Source organism: Hippocampus comes, unplaced genomic scaffold (genome assembly GCF_001891065.2).
Source record: "Hippocampus comes isolate QL1 unplaced genomic scaffold, H_comes_QL1_v1.1 scaffold242, whole genome shotgun sequence".
In the NCBI taxonomy this organism is placed as follows: Eukaryota; Metazoa; Chordata; class Actinopteri; order Syngnathiformes; family Syngnathidae; genus Hippocampus; species Hippocampus comes.
This window is the reverse complement of record NW_017805385.1, coordinates 517,821-536,113: the sequence shown is the minus strand read 5'-3', so window position 1 is coordinate 536,113 and position 18,293 is coordinate 517,821. Positions and strand designations below refer to the sequence as shown.

At 43.1% G+C, this 18,293-nt stretch overlaps 3 protein-coding genes across 7 annotated transcripts in view; 1 reads left to right on the top strand and 2 right to left on the bottom strand.

The window, feature by feature from the left end:
* Positions 1-1,576: 1,576 nt before the first annotated feature.
* On the bottom strand, positions 1,577-6,755 carry LOC109517682 (solute carrier family 40 member 1). The gene is made up of 4 exons (XM_019872994.1): positions 5,241-6,755; positions 4,615-5,038; positions 3,521-4,195; positions 1,577-2,401 (listed from the first exon to the last, which is right to left on the bottom strand). Exons 2-4 carry the CDS (start codon positions 4,865-4,867, stop codon positions 2,142-2,144), a joined length of 1,188 nt encoding a protein of 395 aa, XP_019728553.1. The 5' UTR covers positions 4,868-5,038; positions 5,241-6,755; the 3' UTR covers positions 1,577-2,141.
* A 2,662-nt stretch (positions 6,756-9,417) lies between these two features.
* On the bottom strand, positions 9,418-15,031 carry slc6a19b (solute carrier family 6 member 19b). Its single transcript, XM_019872992.1, has 12 exons — positions 14,785-15,031; positions 12,861-13,001; positions 12,650-12,787; positions 12,379-12,560; positions 12,179-12,289; positions 11,857-11,969; positions 11,661-11,789; positions 11,422-11,578; positions 10,836-11,040; positions 10,583-10,742; positions 9,868-10,030; positions 9,418-9,779 (listed from the first exon to the last, which is right to left on the bottom strand). Exons 1-12 carry the CDS (start codon positions 14,981-14,983, stop codon positions 9,600-9,602), a joined length of 1,878 nt encoding a protein of 625 aa, XP_019728551.1. The 5' UTR covers positions 14,984-15,031; the 3' UTR covers positions 9,418-9,599.
* A 1,555-nt stretch (positions 15,032-16,586) lies between these two features.
* fhod3b (formin homology 2 domain containing 3b) overlaps positions 16,587-18,293 on the top strand; it is a 100,233-nt gene continuing 98,526 nt past the window's right edge. For 3 of the 5 annotated variants that reach the window (XM_019872865.1, XM_019872870.1, XM_019872866.1), the window contains exon 1: positions 16,588-17,105. In XM_019872865.1, coding sequence (XP_019728424.1) covers positions 16,941-17,105 — 165 coding nt within the window. In that variant the 5' untranslated portion in view covers positions 16,588-16,940. Of the gene's footprint in view, positions 17,106-18,293 lie in introns of all 5 variants that reach the window. The other 2 variants (XM_019872868.1, XM_019872867.1) reach the window with 1 other exon arrangement.

Below are 18,293 nucleotides of genomic sequence, written 5' to 3'. Positions count from 1 at the left end.
CCATTAAAACAAAAAAAGACAAAAATCACAACATCATCAATCATACACACCAAAAAAAAAACCACGTTTTAAAATATACACTAAAAAATGGTAGACCAAAGTACTGACAGATTAGGTGATTTTTTTTTTCTCACAATTTTGGGGTGGTTTTTTTTTTTGTGATGTTCCCACAGAAGGGAGGAAAAGAGATTTTAACCGAAGATCATAAATCGGAACTTAACTGCCACAGAGTAACTGGCTGGTTCTGGCTGCTCAGTGTTATACAAGCAGAAGAGGGTCTCCTTGGAGTTCTTTTCCAACGGTGCCGGTGAAATAACCCCAATTTTTTTTGTAACACGTGCTAACACAGGAGTAAAGTCATAATCAAAGTAAATGTAAATGAATAAAAAATTCGAATTGGGAAAACATGTAAGAACAGCGGTAACAGAGTGTGCCTCCTTTTGCTGCATGTTTGTGATCTCATGCTGCTGTGTGAAGAAGTTCATTTAATGCTGTTTGTGCTTCCACATTCCACACTTGAGATTGAAAACGAGGTCCAACTCCACCAGAAAATGAAAATCAAAAAAAGCTTCATTAATTGCATCACTGCCAATACAAAGCCATCAGGGCAAACGTTATCAGCGTGCACGCTTCCTGTTTCCTCTCCATGTCTGTCAAGCTGTCAACGGGCGAGTGGTTTTACGTCATCTTAGTTTTAGGATGTAGTTTCATTGTACAATGGTTAACGTATCTATCTGAAATTTTAAAGGCAATATAAAAGTTATTTCGAGAGGCTTTTTAAATTGGAGTGCAGTTGACGAAGGTTGAATGACACCAGCAATTTGAGTCAGGATCAAATGATTTCACTTTGCATTATTTTCCATGAGAAAGGAAAGGAAAACAACCAATGTCAATGGATTGAGTTCGACCTGAAAGGTTCTACTGTACTTCTACAAATTGATGATGTTACCGGTAGTTGTAGTTCGTGTTCAGTTTGAATTGGGTAAGCCAATTAGCGTCGCCTTATTTAACTTTTGACCATACTTTTAGCAAGTTCACCATCATAAATTTCACATTACAGCAGTTTTCCTTGCCGCTCTACTGGCATCATGTCAAGACAAAAATGTAATTTTACTAGTTCTTTATTATTTATCATGAGGAGGATATCAGTCAAACATAAACAGTGACAACACACGATCTGTCGAGGTGACAGGAAAATGATACAAATATATTGCAGAGGTGATGCTGGTTGTGGGCTGCGTATGGAGGCAATATGAAAACATAGAGTAGCTGTCTTCATGCTCTCTGTCGAGGTGAGGTCATGGTGGGTCCATTTGAAGTATGAAAGTGTGGTTGAACACCCCCTGTAGGAGTGACAGTGTTGATTTCAAACATTTTGAAAAATATTGACTAACCCGATAAAATGGGTTTTTTTGAAATACACGTGCCATTGGAGATCAGTTTTTTGTTCTATAGCACTCAGGACAATACGTTTATCTGTTGTTGTGCGTTTGTTTGATTCCTGCACAGTAAAAAAAGAATCAGTTGAAGACACTCTTTTTTTGTCCGTTAAAAAGGGAGCTGCCTCTCGTACTTTTATTTGGGGTTTATTTCATATGATCTCATGTGCAATTCCCTTTATTTTCCTTAATTGGAAATCCTGGAATATTTCCAAGTGGGTGGATCAGTACCGTCTTGTATAATGCCCGTCTTTCTTAGCAATGCATCAGCGTTTGCTTCACAACAGCGGTTCTTTTGTACATGCAGTTTAAAAAAAATGTCATCATCCATCCACTTTCATAGCGAAAGCTTTCAAAGGTTCATTGAAAGCCTTGCGGTAATCCTTTGGGGTTTACTCCTGTTGTAAATTCCACTAGGACATCGCCCCCGGAGGTTTCATTGCTGCATTTATAGCGGCCATTCATATTCATGATACACTGTTGCTCCCATTCTATTGCACCTGAGTTCTGGTTTGCTGCTTTATCGCATGCAGGCCCTGCAGGGAGGAAGCAGCTGAGGTGAGACAGAGACTCTGGCTGTGGTGTGCGGAAATGAATGGCTAAGTCACGGAACGGGAGGGACACATTCATTTCACATGGTCAGAGCGGACTCGGTGCTGGTAAAGCATCTCGTGCTTGCATTTGGGGGCCTTGTCTCCCCTTTTAGGTGTCCAGGCGACGTTTTCTCTTGGCTTTGTGCGCATACAGGAAGTACATTGTGTGTCCAGTGGTGATGAAGAGCACAGAAATGAGAACTAGGATACCAAAATGCTGTGGCTGTGGAGCAGAGATGACCATTATGAAGTGGAGCAGGTCCATCAGGTAATTCATAGAGCTCTGCACCCCATTTACAACACCTCGCTCGGACTCACAGATGTTCTCCTGCAACAGCTGGGTGACTGTCAGGTCAAAGGACCACAAACCTGCAACACAAGTGACAGTGGGCTTGAAAGAAATGACCAGGGTAGCAGTTGATTTGTAATTGTGACAGTGTATATCGTAATGACCGCCTGCGCATGATATCCAAAACTGTATTCAAATATTTTGCCTTTACAAAGAAAGTGCAGTTTTGATTGACAGTGCCAGAATAGGTAGTTTGTGATGGTACTGCCTACTGCATCATAATGAGAGCTATTACGGATACCTCAATTGGTTACACAAAAGAGTGAAAAATATTAGCGACAGCTCTGATTATGATGCAGTGCAATTTTACATCACAGCAAATGACCATAACTAATAGCATATTGTCAAATAATGCCTCTCTGACAGTATGAATCAAAGCTGAGCACTTTTACCTGTGCATAGGCAGCAAATTTGTGTTTAATACAGTATCATTATATTGTGCAATTAGTGATTATGGCTGGTCGTTGTGCATGGTAATATTAAATTTACACATGGTGAGAAATTGTTTCAGATTCACTTTTTTTGCCTTAGTTGTTTGAAAAATGAAAGCCAAGTATTAACGACAGTGCGTTATGTATGTGACCTTAAATGCATTTTTGATGTGGATTTAAAAAGTCTCGACTCTTTCCTTGCACATCGGGATTTTGAGATATTCTCCTTTTTTGTTTTAACCTTTTACCAATCAAAGCTTGCGCAACATAGAATTCACCGTGCGTAATAATTTATAAAGTATTACTTTTAAGAAAAAAAAAAATCCACCTGCTGATGAACAGCAGCTCTGCTGGTTACAGCTAAGTAGTGCACTATCATCTGCCTTAACATTCCTGTAGGCAAGTTGTGTCCTGCGGCCAGTTCTGATCAAATTGATGTTATGATGCCACATCTACAGAGCTGCTTTCATCTTTTATATCATAAGGTCATCAATTTACAAAACTTTTCCCTCACAATCCAGCTGCCTTATAAGGTTACCGTACTGGTAAGTGAGAGACTTTTTGGATTTAAACAGGTTGGCAGACAGATTAAGAATTGATTGTGGCATTTCACAATGGCGAAACTAACATGTTTAGTGGTGAATGCACTATGTAAAAGTAAATGAGCTCTACTGAATGCCTAGTGTTGTTTTAACCGCATCCGCTCACCGATGCGTGCCGTGATGACTCCCATGAACAAGAGGATAATGGAGGTGTAAGATTCTGGCGCGCTACCGGAGGGCACGTTGTCAAAAAGCACAGTGTTGTTGGTCCAGTGGATGGAGGAACGGTCGGGTAGAAGTGGTTGATTGCTGCCCCCCCTCGAAGCAGAAGTGTGTTTTTGTCTTTGGTTCGCCATGCCTCCAACCTCCGAGGAGGAGTTTGAGGTAAAGTAGGGCATGAGCAAGCTAAGATCCATGGGGCTGCCGGGGGCAAAGACGGAGCACACGCACAGGAGCAAGCAGCCCAGGTGGAGGCAGCTGGAGATGATGCCCGTGTTGATCAGACCGTACGTCTTCCTCAGTCTCGTAAACATGACGGTGCCCATCAGACCGGTGATGGCCGATACGCCCATCAGCACACTGAGGAAGGAGCCGCTTATGCCCTGAGTGTAGGCGTAGCCGGTGGTGATGCAATCAAAGCCCAGTACGGTAGTGTAGAGGAATGCCAGGCCCATTCCCGCCAGGAAGACCGGCTGTTGATAGTAGGACCTCCATCCGTCCTTGCAGGTGCTCACCAGCCAGCGAAACCTCCGCAAGCACAGTGGGAGATAGGTCATTTCTTTTAGGCGGAGCCTCGCATCACTGTCGCCTTCTGCCACAGGCTGAACGACTTGACCTTCACCTGATGACAAATAATACGTCAATTAGACAATATGTTTGGGACAGGCTTGCGAGATAAAAATGTACTGACAAGAAGCAGTCTTTTTTTTAATATCACATACAATACAATTCCTGTTCACAACGATCAGAAAAAACATTTGTAACTCTTAATATGCAAAATAATTTCATGGCCTGTCGCTATTGCACTACGACTGGGGAAGAATTTGGAAAACAAAAAATCTTTTGAGTTATATTTTTATACTGATTCAATTAAAATTGGTATGGCCATTCCAAAATTGCAGTCATTATTTTTTCTCACAAGTCAAGTTTTTTTTTCTCCACAGCTTACCAGATAAACAAAATTCCCTGATTAGCTGTTGTAAGACTTATTAAGAGTGGATTCATTGACAGTGTATTTGAAGTGAAATCACAGCATCGTACCTTGCGATCCGCTTCTGTTCATCCCTTGCAGATTGGCCAGGCCCACCTCCGCCGTTGGTGGTTTGACAGAAAGAGCGGGGACAATGCGGTACACCCGGGACAAGAAGAAAAACTCCACAATGAGAGACACGAGGTTCCATCCCAAGATGAAGCCACACCCAACTACATTGGAGGCCAGGGTCATGACCTGTCCCACGGCGAGCGGGGCCAGGATGTTCGTCACCTGATCTATCCGCCTCATTGTGGCATTCATTCCTTTTTTTCAGGATCAGGGAGGTTTAGATTAATGCGCTTGCGTGCCCGCCGTGACCTCATGCCAGAGTCGTCTTACCAGCGAGGTGGCCGCGATTGTAGCCGGTGATGACTATGATCCAGTCCCGCTGGATGGCAATGGTCAGCGCAGTGCTTGCAAGGTTTGCCACATCTGCCAGGACGATCACCACCGTATAACAAACCACCTTGTGTAAGTTTTGCGATGCAACATGTTATTATGGAAGCACAGACGGATTGCAGCCACAAGCTCACAGCACAGAGGGAAACGACAGCAGCGATAATCACCGCCATTATTCTGTTATTGAATGCGAGTGAATGGACATGCTGTCATTATGTCGGTCGGGTGTACTCACAGTAAGCCAGCCATCCCAGATCTGCTCAATCCTTTGCTTATATGAGAAGACCAACATGAGCACAATGCTACAGATGGTCACTGAGATGTTCTGGATGAACAGAGATGCATGTGCAACTGAAGTAAAAAATAAAACAAAAAGAAAGAGAAAGAAAAAGAGTCTTAGGGCCTGGTTGATATCTTCATATACGCAAGCTAACTTAAACCAGATGTTGGTAACTGTGAATGGTGTGCCTCGCCGGTTTTGAGTGTAGAAATCAAATCAGGAAATGATTTACACTTAAGACGCCGAAAGGCGAATGCAATTTACCACATGGCGGGATGGCAAACCAGCACACGGCCCAGACTCAAGATTGAGATGCACTGATTTATCACCCGCTCGTCTGATGCACAGTCATGCATGCAAAAATTTTCAGGTGGGTGTGAAATTGCTGCCGCATACCTTTATTCCTGGGATTGCGATCAACCCAGTCTCCGATCAAAGCTCCGAGCAGGAGCACCGAGCCAGCTACCACTAAGCCGAAGACTGCAGTCAACAGCAAGTTACGTCCGTACAGCTCAATCAGGAACACAGAGATGGCAAAGTGCCACATTCGGTCGCCCTGATAAACACAACATGAACATTGTTATGTTTTTGTTAGCAGTCATAGCTGAAGTCAGCTCAAATGAGAATATGTATGAATCGTAACTCAAAAATAATATCCTGTGCATCACTGAGGTATGGTTTGCTTCACCAGCTCATTCATCCATACCTTGCATAGTAGTTTCTAATCTTGGTGGACTAGCCAGGATGCCAAGGGCCCTGTTTTAAAGGGCGGGCGCATGTGTGCTCGCCGTAAAAACTGGTGTATCTTCATTTTCGTGCCGGGGCAAGACTTATTGGCCTGCCGCGCTGCGCCTCGTGGACTGAAGGTGGACATTTTCTATTCCACGCCCCTGGTGCATCTGACAATTTGGTGACAGAAAGTAGACTAGACCTTTGAGTAGGTGTGTTGTGGTCCAGGTTTTGGAACGTGGTTTTGTTAGATTTGGTCTCGGTGCCGGCAGACAGATTCTGCGCTCCACTGATATGTGTGGTGGATGCCATTGTATTTTTTTTTTTTTTTACTCCAGCAAATGAGTTTCTCCTTCTGCCATGTAAAGGAATGTGCCTCTCGTGCAGCAAGTTTAAAGTGAATGAATGCAGTCTCCTCAATTAGCTGTGGAGCAAGTCGGCTGTATTCACACCCACAACGATGCAAACTGACGGTTTCAAACTGCGGCAAGCCACGTGCCAGACTTGCGCCGGACACGAATATAGAGCGGATGGTGTGGAAATGATGAGAAAACATGATTTTATAAGAATTTGCACAAACATAGGGATTTGCTCTCAGCAGTCAAGTCAATCATGCATTTGGGCAATATATGAGGAAGTACAGTGCACTTCAAGACTTTACTGTACTTTGGCACATAAAAGAAATGAAAAGAGATGTTTGTTTCTGCTTTGCATGATACTGCCTTATGCTTTGATTCTCACGTGTGTTTGCGTGTGTGTGTGTGTGTGTGTGTGTGTGTGTGTGTGTGTGTGTGTGTGTGTGTGTGTGTGTGTGTGTGTGTGTGTGTGTGTCCGTGCGTGTGTGTGTGCGTGCGTGTGTGTGTGCGTGCGTGTGCGTGTGTGCATGCAGGAGATGTTTCTTACCCACATTGACAATGCTCCACTGACATAGATGAGGAACTTGGGACCCTTGAGGTAGATAAGCGCTGAACCTCATAAAAAAAAAATAAAATTATACAAATTGAATGGAGGTACAGTACTTTATATATGACATTATTTGAGTCTTGCCAATGTATTCCGTTTGTCTTCAAAGATGAGCTCACCTGGTATGCTCCTGGCTTTTTTGGCTCTGGCATTCCTGATGTCGTCAGGCTCGAACTCCACCACAACGCCGCCACATTGGGAGGACTCAGCTCGCTGGGACATTGCCTGTGGAAGATGGTAAACATGTTCACTCTTTTGTTAAAGTCTATGAAGTTCACATCAGCCCAAAGAAGTATGAAGTCGTTCATTGTATCCTACTGTGGCTCACATGTATTTCACAATCTCAACAAAAAGTCATTCCGGTAATAATATCTCCTGTGCATCACATTGGAAAGCAGGAAACAAACAAGTTGTTTTTGCTGTTGAACAAATGTAGCCTTTAGCTCAGAAAAACTCAAAGGTAGGGGAGTCACCTTCTTTCTGGTCTTACACTCGATCCTTGCTGCTGTTTCTTGATGTATGTTGTGCCATGTATCCTACATTGGGATGCTCGTGTTTCCTGAGAGCTGGAATTCAAGCTGTAGTAGTCTGAAAAGCTTAATAGCATCCCAGTGCTCAAGTGCACCATTGTATGAAAGTGCCAGAAAAGCAGAACAGGCAGTGGGACAACAAAGGCAGCCAGCATATTCCATAGCACGTGACGGCGGCGAGGACAATGTCACCGTCCACCCACTCCACAAAAAGGACAACTGCGTGACTGGTCCGGCTCAAAGAGGACACATGCATGCTCCTCGCGTACACATACGTGTAGATGCGCACACACATACTGTAGGTGCAAACACTTTTCTCTCTTATATCGTGTTCTATGTTGAGATGAGAGGCAGTTGTGGCATTCACAACAATTGTATTGACATTGCCGGCTCTAGAAAATTGGATTTGGATTTGATTGACACGTTTGGTTGACATTTTTACAAGCATGCTGACATCGTTACCATTTATTTGTTAAATACATGCACGGAATGTGGATTGGTAATTAGACAAACTCGGGCCGGTGGACTGAGAGAGGGAGGGTTCCACCGCTGTGGGAGTGGTCACAGCTGAGTTTAATGATAGCCAGTCATTTCCTTTTAAATGCAGTGAACTCGTCATGCATTAATTTCTCGACATGTCAGAAGCACAGTGCACACTTGGAGACTGACCCCCTACTCTGATAGTTCACGTGCCCACCCATAACTGTGCTTCCAGTGGAATGATTTAAAACATAATACAATGATTCAGAGGGTTTGATGCCTGCTGTTCACATATTTCTGAATGAAATATGTCGTGGTAAACCAGCTGTGGAACCTGCACCCATGATGATGTGGCCTGAGCAGGTGCAAGTTTAAATCGACTTTGTGCTCCCAAATTGCCACTTCGGCAGGTGCTCCTATGTCTGCACCGTTCTGCCCAGATTGACAGTGGCCGGTCTGTCAAACTGGCAAACACGCACGTCTTGCACAGATACAAAAATCAGGACAGCTCAGGTGCCCTGTCAGCCCTAAATGTTAAACGTGTGTGAGAGAGAGTGAATGATAAAGCTATCCGTCACACGTGTATCATTTATTGGAAGCTTAGCAAGACTTAAACGGAGAAAAAAAACTGTCAAAAATCCCATGGCACTACATTTCAGGTATGTGGTGCTGCTGTGGCTGGCGGGAACATAGTGTCGCATTATAATTCATCTCAATTATACATTAAAAAAACTACGAGATTGGGTGTTTTGAATGACTTTGGTAAATCAGCATATGAAACTCATGTAGGCAGGATCTTTGAGTCTCTGGAACTTTAGTAGTTCACTGGTGGGCTCTTCACATTTTCTTTTCTTTGCATCAGAGATGTTTTATGATACATTCATGCCTTCATTAATTAATAAGAGGCTGTCCTTTGCCTTCATTTATTATTCAGCTAAATTGTTAATTTATATCACAAGGAGAAATACAATAGAATTCAGTGAGCAATCTCTGCAGGGCCCAGGGCCTTAGATGATTCCGTCTCAGGACTTTTCTTACAGTAATGAATAAAGTGACCTTGAAATTAAAAATGATATTATGCATCGCTTTCTAATGATGCAAACCATTACTTGTACAATATAGCGTAACATTGCATGTGTATTTTAAAGGTCATTCTATCTTTTACCTTAACACTCATTAAATTATAATCATGGTGAAATCCCCGCAAAACTCTACACAGTTTTTCAAAAAATTTAATTATAAAACTGCAACAAAGGTGCACAAAGTTTATTACATACTTTTAATACAGCACACATTTAAACCGCAAAAGCCGACATGAAGGACTTTGCGTTTTTTATAGAAAGTATATAAACAAGACAAGATCAACGAATGAAGAAAAAAAAAAAGATTACAGAAAATAAACAACAGCAAAGCTGAACTGCAGCAGATTATTTTTTTTACTCTATTCACACGCCTCAAAAATACTTCACACTTAACAAATCTCTACACTGACCCCTGCTGGACACACATCTACAACATTTAAATAGCGCTTTGACAGATTAACTCATAACACTGGAAAAATAAGTGTCTATACTGTTTTAAAAATGGATTCGAACAAAGGATATTATGCCAGCTATAATTTGGGCTTGTCATTGATTTGAATGGCGAGCTGTGACTTCTTTGTTGCCTTTGCCCTTAAACATTTGAAGAGTGCAATGAGAGGTACAGCAAGACTCGGGATGCCTGCCAGGATGAAGATGATCACATAGATCCACGGTGGATACGACTTCTCCTCCAGAGTTGGGAATTTCTCCTGCAAACAGTGTTTATTATTAATGAGTTACAGACGGTGCAGAAGATCCTTATTCAGAATACTGCCAGACAGATGTTAATAAACGTACATATTCGAGATCCCAGGCTTTGTAAAAGATCTTTTCTGAGACTTTAGTGATGAAGTAAAAGATTAAGATAAAGATCATGATGAGCGGACTGATGAATCTCCACGTAGCCTGCCAGAAAAGGTTTGGTTTGTGTCCAATCATGAACTCGATGTCTTCATTGAACCTGAGCAGACAAACACAAAAAAAAGTGCATGATGATTTAGGCGTGTTGACGTCATACTTATCAGTGTACAGTACTTGCTATTAGTGTCTGGACTCGTAGCCCAGATATGCATTTGCATATTTCCTTATTTAATCCTGGATCCATTCGAATGTGTACTTTTGCTGAAAAACATGTCAAAGTCCAAAAAAAAAGAAAAATGAAAAACCCAATGTGATTAGAACGGTAAATGGAGTGCCCTTACATTATGCCTAATGCCCTTTTGCAGGCCTCAGATTCACTTTTTGGAGTCTACCAAGACTGTAGGTGGCTGATGCGCTAATGAAGCAGCGACCACCTCTGGAAAAGTTTTCATTTTCAGTTTTGAATAACTTAAGACCCTGTGCAGAACCCAGTAGAAGACCCAAGATTGAAGGAAATACCGCACAGGAGGGCAAAGAAAAGATTTATCTACATATATTTTTTTAACAATTTATACGTACACATAAACCGCAACATGCATCAACACATTTTGGAAGGTGGAAATGCAATTCAAAATGAGACTATTTGAATTACCTGTCTATCCCATATATGTAAACCACGGAGATCATCTCACAGAATCCAATGACTAGCAGTGGGATTGATCCTCCATAAGTGTCGAATAAAGACAGCCAATAGTTCCCTGAGCCTTGGACAAAGATCAGGCCCACCAGACAGCAGACCACACATGTCACACCTGAGGAGGTGAAAAAAAAATGTTTCCCAAGATTTACAAAAAAAAAAAAAAATCCATCACATCGGAAAAAGGTGTAAAGAGTGTGTGAGCTACCTGTGACGGCTTCTTTAGGCCACTTCTTCGGAAAAACCTTGAGGTCTTGCAAAGGTACCACAACGCCTTCGATGTTCCCAAACATAGATGATAGGCCGAGGCTGAAGAGCATGACGAAGAAGAGGACGGCCCACAGTGGGGAGAAAGGCATCTTGGTGATGGACTCTGTGAAGACGATAAACGCCAAACCGGTTCCTTCAACTCCCTAAAATAAAGAACAGACAATTTAGCAGCGAGTATGCTCACAAAGCTGCCATCTTCAAACAAAGTCAAGTTTTGAAGGGACAGTCATTTCCAGGATATCGCCTGCCTATTTTGGAGAAAAAAGAACACACACACAATATCCCATGACAAGGAAGGTAACCTTTATAATCTGATCCAAGGTCAAACCCTTGCCGACGTTATCTTATGAACTGTACAGGGCCGGCAATGTGCAGGCGATGTTTTGAAAAAAAAGTTCACCACTATAAAATGTAACCGCAAAATCCGAATTTTACCCTAACATTTCCTTGGCTCAGTCATGTTTGACTTTAGATGTTCCACTATTGTTTCATGAAAAAAACAAAAACAACTGTGGAATCGTTACCTCACTCAGAAACGTATTTAAATCACAAGAGCCTAGATCCAGTCCTTCAATAACGTCCGGATGCGTTGCATTGAGATGCCGTAAAGCCTCAGTGTAGTTGCTGTCAATGATGTGTCCCTCAGGAAGGTCAAATGTATTTAGGAGCATCAGGATGTTGCTAAAATGTAAAATATGGTATTTCAGCTGGTAGAAAGGATGCAGGTATACATTGATGTCAGAATGTGATGAATAACAATCACCCATTAATGCAGGTGTCATATTGTTGCGTTGCCCTGAAGCCGATGACTGTATAGATGACCGTCGCGGCGAAAATAGACGTGATGCCGTTTATTATAGAGATGATCACTGCGTCCTGTTCGCAGTTGTTACTGAAAGCATACACAGGTACAAGGTGAGGCTTGCGCGGTTTTAAAAGCTGTCAAAGGTCAGACTTACTGTACTGAGTTGTAGCTGGAGAAGGATATGAGGCCTCCGAAAGCCAGAGAGAAGGAGTAGAAGACCTGAGCACCTGCGTTCATCCACGTTGAAGGGTTAGCCAGCTCTGCGAGCTGCAGATTGGAAGCAATTCATCATGAACCTGATCTTAGGTTCGCACATGGAATTAAAACCCAATGATCGGCCCCCAAGAAAATATGAACCAAGTAGTTGGATTCTTGCAACTCTGATCAGGATGACGCCATTTGCAGTCAATGACACAATGGCAAAGGCATGCTCACCATTCAGTGGCCTTACATGAGGGTGCTCCTGAAAAACTTACGTTAGGTGTGAATAGAAACTTGAGTCCACTCAAAGATCCCTTCAGCGTCAACCCCCTGACCAGAAAGATGGTCAGCACCACATACGGAAGAGTCGAAGTCACATATACGGCCTGCCAAGAGGAATCATACGCGATCTCTTTATCTCAAACCAGACACAATTGAAAGTACAGGTTCCATCATTCGTCCCCTTATGCAGTACCTTGCCAGTGGTCTCGATACCTCGCACGATGCAAACGTAGAGCACAGCCCAGGCACATATGTGACTTAGCAACGTGCGCCATTGTATGCCGCCATCATCCAAAATACTTGCAGTTGTGTTCAGAGTCTCCCTGTACCAGAAGTAGTCCACTGGGGAGCTCCTTGCACACTCGGAGACCAGGCCTGCAATTACGATGGTGTTGTTGTTGTTCTTCTTCTTTTTTTGAAAGTTCCTCTGTGCAAGTATTCCCTAATATTCAGTGGAGACATACCTGTTAAATTTTCATTCATCGGACAGTGGCTCCAAGGCAGGGGGTCTTGAAATGAATTGAAGAAGTACCAAAGAATCCAAGCAATGATGGTGTTGTAATACAGGCTGATGGTCAGAGAGACACACATGGAGGCGATCCCTGTAAATACACGTTTTCATTTTGTTTAGGGTCCTCCAAGGACAACTTCAACGATACAACGAACGATGCTCACCAATCCCCGTCAAGTAAGGATGAATGGAGGACCACACCCCCAAACTGCCTCCCCTTAAACGCTGACCGATGGCGAACTCGAGATGAAGCAAAGGGATTCCCTCAAGAACCAGCAGGATTAAAAAGGGGATCATAAACGCCCCTGCACGGGAAACAGTTCATTGCCGTTATCTTTATTTACATCCTATCATATAGATGAGGATGGAATGACGCAAGCAAACATAAAAGCAGGCAGCTGATGCAGCCTGTTTTGCAAGCCAGAAAGCACGTGCACTTTTACAAGAATGCCAGCCTTTGAACGGAAAATAAAAAAGCCTTATCTTCCAAGTGAGGATATACGTATTGCTGGATCAGCAGCTTAAATAAGCTTATATATGTAGCAGTAAGGTACAGACGACAATAACATGCCCATAGTTCTTTGCGACCTCACTTGAGTTGAAAAAAGGTTACCGGATTTGTCTCTGACGACACTGTTGAAACAATTCGATTGGGTTGCCTTCATTGTCCCCGTGGGGCGATTTGGTTGAAAGACCACAGTCATTACAAAATACAATGATGAGAAATGCACAACTAGATTACGACTGTATATACTGTCGACTAAAAAGGACATTACATAACCAATGCATTATACATTGTACTCTAGGTCTGTAAATAAATTAGAAGAGCCTGGGGGGAAAATATGCATTTCAGCAGCTCAATTCAGAAAGTAGGACTTAAATAGTACTACACCATACACAGAGGGAAAATATTTGTTTCTCATTTTGATGAATTGGATTTATTTCATGATCCCTGCAAACAGACAAAATTGCCATCTCAAGGAAATTGAATGTGATGCAAGAAACTTAAGTTATTTTTTTCATATAAAACTTAATTGAGCTTCTGGCCATGTACTTCATCAATCTATTCAACATCAGTTTCAATTTTTAAACTGAATTACCGAAATGAATGAACCTTTCTGTGGTTTAAATAAAAATCCTGCCCACATTAAATTATGACAATCACAATTCAAATCTTCTTCTCCTTTCGGCACGTCCCTATTCAGGGGTCGCCACAGCGAGTCAGTAATTTCCATCCGCCCCTGTAAACCGTCCTACCAACTCGCATGGTCGTCTTGGCAAAAGTATTACACCGGATGCCATTCCTGACGCAACCCTCCCCATTTCTCCGGGCTTGGGACCGGCACTGGGGAACAGTGCACCCCCAGGGGAGGGCACTGCCCCCCAGCGGCTGGGTTGACAATCACAATTCAAATAATAAAGCAAAAATAAATGGACATGCTTAATAATAAAAAAATAATCAATAAATCTAACTCAAACTCATTCAGATCATTGTGCCCGCTCTTGCTTGCAAAAGCATTTCAAATATGTCTGACATCTCTCAGTTATCTCTTGTGCAAATACCTCTTCGAGGAACCCTTCACAAGTATGTACCAAAAGTATCTGCTCTTTGGAACTGTTCATTTTTCTTTTCACCTTGACTAAAGTCCCACTTTCCCAAGGCAAAACACAGTACATTCACTGCCATGCTTCACACTGGGCATGCTGTTCTTTTGCTGTCCAATTTTGTTTTGCATACTGTACGGCATTTTGGCAAAAGCGTTCAAGGATGGCTCCCCTATACAGTCGTGAGTCGGTGAGGTGCGGGGGGGCAACCACATAAAAATATGCATGTAAGATTGTTGTCACATGTTGGACACAGCCCCTACTTGCCAGAAATTCCTGTAGCCTCTTTAATGTTATTTTTCAAGTAAATTGTACTGGTTATAGTTGACATTACAGGTCAAAAATATTCTCACAGGATTCATTCATATCAAAACGAAACAAGCAAACAAAAAACGGTCATTTTAATATTGTAGAGTTAAATATCATCTTTCGCAAGACCACACAATATTACAAAGAATACACCGTGTATGGTTGTAAACTCACCTCCTCCATGACTTTGACACAAATAGGGGAAGCGCCACACATTTCCCAGTCCCACACAGAACCCGACGCAGGTCAGCATATACTGTGTTTTGTTCTCCCATTTGGGCCTGTCACCCGCCTCGTCCTGTTCCAGCTTGTCCAGCTGCTGGTGCGACAGTATCCTGTCATCCAGGCCCGCGTTGGGGACTGTGAGCTTCATGATCTGTCAATAAACACGGTGCCCTGTACTGTTCCTGGGATGTAAATGATGGACTATATAGTGGATCTCTGTTACATATTGACAGGGAGCTTGAAGCCGGAGGTGTGACATCTTTTGAAGCCCACCCATGAAACTTAAGTACCGGTAGTGTCTTATCTGACAGCGACAGGTCATTGCTCTTGTAAACATTTATGGGGAAACATATCATTTTAGTAGTATTTACTGTACAGGGTGGCCTTCAAGGCTTTGGTAATCACTGTCTCAGCACAACTCACGACTGTTTTTGTGTACAAACCAGTATTACCTGGTAGCTGTAAAAGTGAGCGAAGACAAGTGATATCCGCCTCTCGGTCCATCGAGCTGCCTATCTGTCTGTCCTTCTCGCAATCTATCCGTGTCTGTGTTCGTTCATCTAGCTATCTGTCACGTGACCTGTTTAGACCCCAAAAAGCAAGGACTCAGCACAATAAGGGAAGTTATTAACTGACACGGAGTAATTATTGGAAGGATCCTTCAATGGTCGTGGTGGCTGGAGCCCTCAGAGTACAGCACAACCGAGCGATGAGATAATAAATGTCCAAAGAGGTTATCGTCCCCCAGGTGAATTGACATTTTCTAACAATGGGAAATGTGTGAAGCATTAGATCAACCAGTTTTCTGAAACAGTCATTTATAAGAGAAGATATTCTTTATAATGTGGATGAAAATTTGTGGCCCAAAAGCCACAAACGTCAAGTGCAGGAAGTGTGCACTGAAATTGTCATGATCCGTCACTTAATGCACAATTTTCCCTGAGTAGACCACACTATGTTCTCTCTTCTACCTTGTTTTTGTTGTTTTCTTTTTGCGACACAGTGATGTATTTTGCTTTCTGTGTTGCAACGGGATCTGGCAACAAATTTCAGGAAACACAGTTAAAGTGTCAATTCAAAGGTCTGGTAGAGGTGAACAGGTGGCCTGGACACTCCATTGCTTCAATAAAGTTACAAATGAGGCGTGTAAGGCTGACGAACAGGAAAAAGGTCAGCAAAATAAAAGGATGGGCAGGAAATGAGATGAAAATGCTATCTATCTATCTATCTATCTATCTATCTATCTATCTATCTATCTATCTGTCTGTCTGTCTGTCTGTCTGTCTGTCTGTCTGTCTGTCTGTCTGTCTGTCTGTCTGTCTGTCTGTCTGTCTGTCTGTCTGTCTGTCTGTCTGTCTGTCTGTCTGTCTGTCTGTCTATCTATCTATCTATCTATCTATCTATCGATCGATCTATCTATCTATCTATCTATCTATCTATCTAATTTGTCTGTCTAAATGTTGCCTTTCTAAAGAAAACATTTTCAGTTTCGATGGATACTGTCAGACATATTCGTGACTAAAAAAATAAATTCGAATCACCTCCCAGTATATGATGCAGTGGAGTCTTTAAGTATACGTTTATATTGTAAAATTACATTTCCAATGTCATATTTATTTTTAATCGTGTGCGTGTTTTTACAGCGCAGCTCTCGGGATGCATTTCATTAAGTGGGATGTGTTCATCAACGCGTACTCATTATGGCCCCTTGAGGGCGCCACCATGCTTGTAACATGAGCCGTGGTCTGCTTCCAGGCAGTTTGTGTTTGGTGCATCGCTCTGGAAGAGGAAAGATCGCGAAGTGAGGTCCTCATCGGCTCTGTGCTTCAGCACCACAATGCTGCTGGATGCCGCATAAGAAAGAGACAGAGAGAGCAAGACAAAGACGAAGCTCCGGATTTTGACTTTCTTGCACCGGCTGAGTCTACTGTCCTGCCCCGGCTTGGTGCATGGTGTTGCATGGTGGAGGTGGCGGTGGGTGTCCCGCATGGAGACGCTCCGAGTAGGTTAACAAGAGACAACTGCGGAGGAACCTGCGCCGGAGGCTCTGTCGGGAGGCGTCCGCTGTTTTGTCCCCACAGCCGGCCTTGCATGGAGGACACGCCATGGCTACGTTTGTGTGCAAGGTGCAGTTCTTAGATGATACTGATCCATTCAACAGCACCAACTTCCCGGAGCCCAGCAGACCTCCAGTGTACACATTCAGGGAAGATATTCCGCTCATCAATCAAATTGCTGGAGTGCACAGGCTGCTAAGAGCCCCGCATAAGGTATGCACTGTTGACATGCCTTTTAATGCTTCACCTGCTCCTTCACACATACACATTAATAATTAGCCCCAGGGGCTGCTGCCAAGAAATACAACATGGATGGACCATTCGGCAAGTGCGCTTTGCTGATGTGGGATGCTGACGTTGATGCACGTTAACACTCAACGCATGAAAGCGTGCTATATACTATCCAACGACTTTGTTTTTTTTGGGAGCAGTGTGTGATTTTTAATGCAGGGTGAGTTAATGTTAGTTGAGAAAAGGAAGCATCTGCTCATGTTTGCTTTTAACCACATTAATCCCTGAGTTTGACCGGATTAAAAAAAAAACGACATACATTCATTGTTTTATAGTGGTGTACATTATTTTAATTGAAGGGATTGTTTTCGGGCAGCAAGGTGGTGAGCATGTCCACCAAACAATGTAGTGGTGCAGGATTCGATTCCAGCTCTGGCCTTCTTGTGTGGAGTTTGCATGCGTGCCTGCGCGGGTTTTCTCTGGGTACTCCGGTTTCTTCCCACATTCCAAAATCCATGCACGTAAATTGTCCCTGAATGTGAGCGTGAATGGTTGTTCGTCCAAGTGTCCTCTGCGATTGGCGGGCAACCGGTTAAGGGTGTACCGAAGACAGCTGGGATAGGCTCCAGCATGCCCGCCACTCTCGTGAGGGTAAGGGGATGAAATGGATGAATGGGATTGTTGTAAGTACAGGCAACACAGTGAGCTAGGGGTTAGCTTGGCAGCCTTGCAGTGTAGTGGTACAGGATTTGAGTCGCTCCTCTGTGGGGCTTACATGTTCTCATTGCACTTGCATGGGCTTCCTCTTCAAAATAGCCAAAGATGTGGATGTTGAATTGACTGGTTGTTTGTCAGTATATGCTCTGCGACCGACTGGTGACCAGCCCAGGGTGTACCCCGTCTCTTGGCCAAAGTCAGCTGGGATAGGCTGCAGATCACCATACCCAAATGAGGGTTGGGTGGTTATAAAGTCGCTAATGTTGATTTTTTTTTTTTGGGTGGCACTTTACAGTTTTTCTCAGTTGCTCCGGGGCATTTGTCAGATCATTTCACATCCTTGTTTCACTTGTGCACATAAAAAAAAGCATTTTTACATTTCTCTGAACAAATTGCAACTGGTTTGCCACATCCATGCAACTGATTATGTAGAATTCTAGGCTGTTTCCGACA

Coding starts and splice junctions, on each gene's coding strand:
- slc6a19b (XM_019872992.1), bottom strand. CDS start 14,983: ATGAAGCTCACAGTCCCCAACGCGGGCCTGGATGACAGGATACTGTCG. Junction 13,002..14,784: donor GTGTCAAAGTCATGGAGGAG/GTGAGTTTACAA, acceptor TTTCCCGTGCAG/GGGCGTTTATGATCCCCTTT. Junction 12,788..12,860: donor TCCTTACTTGACGGGGATTG/GTGAGCATCGTT, acceptor GTGTATTTACAG/GGATCGCCTCCATGTGTGTC.
- LOC109517682 (XM_019872994.1), bottom strand. CDS start 4,867: ATGAATGCCACAATGAGGCGGATAGATCAGGTGACGAACATCCTGGCC. Junction 4,196..4,614: donor GAACAGAAGCGGATCGCAAG/GTACGATGCTGT, acceptor ATTTGTCATCAG/GTGAAGGTCAAGTCGTTCAG. Junction 2,402..3,520: donor AGTCATCACGGCACGCATCG/GTGAGCGGATGC, acceptor CTTGTGTTGCAG/GTTTGTGGTCCTTTGACCTG.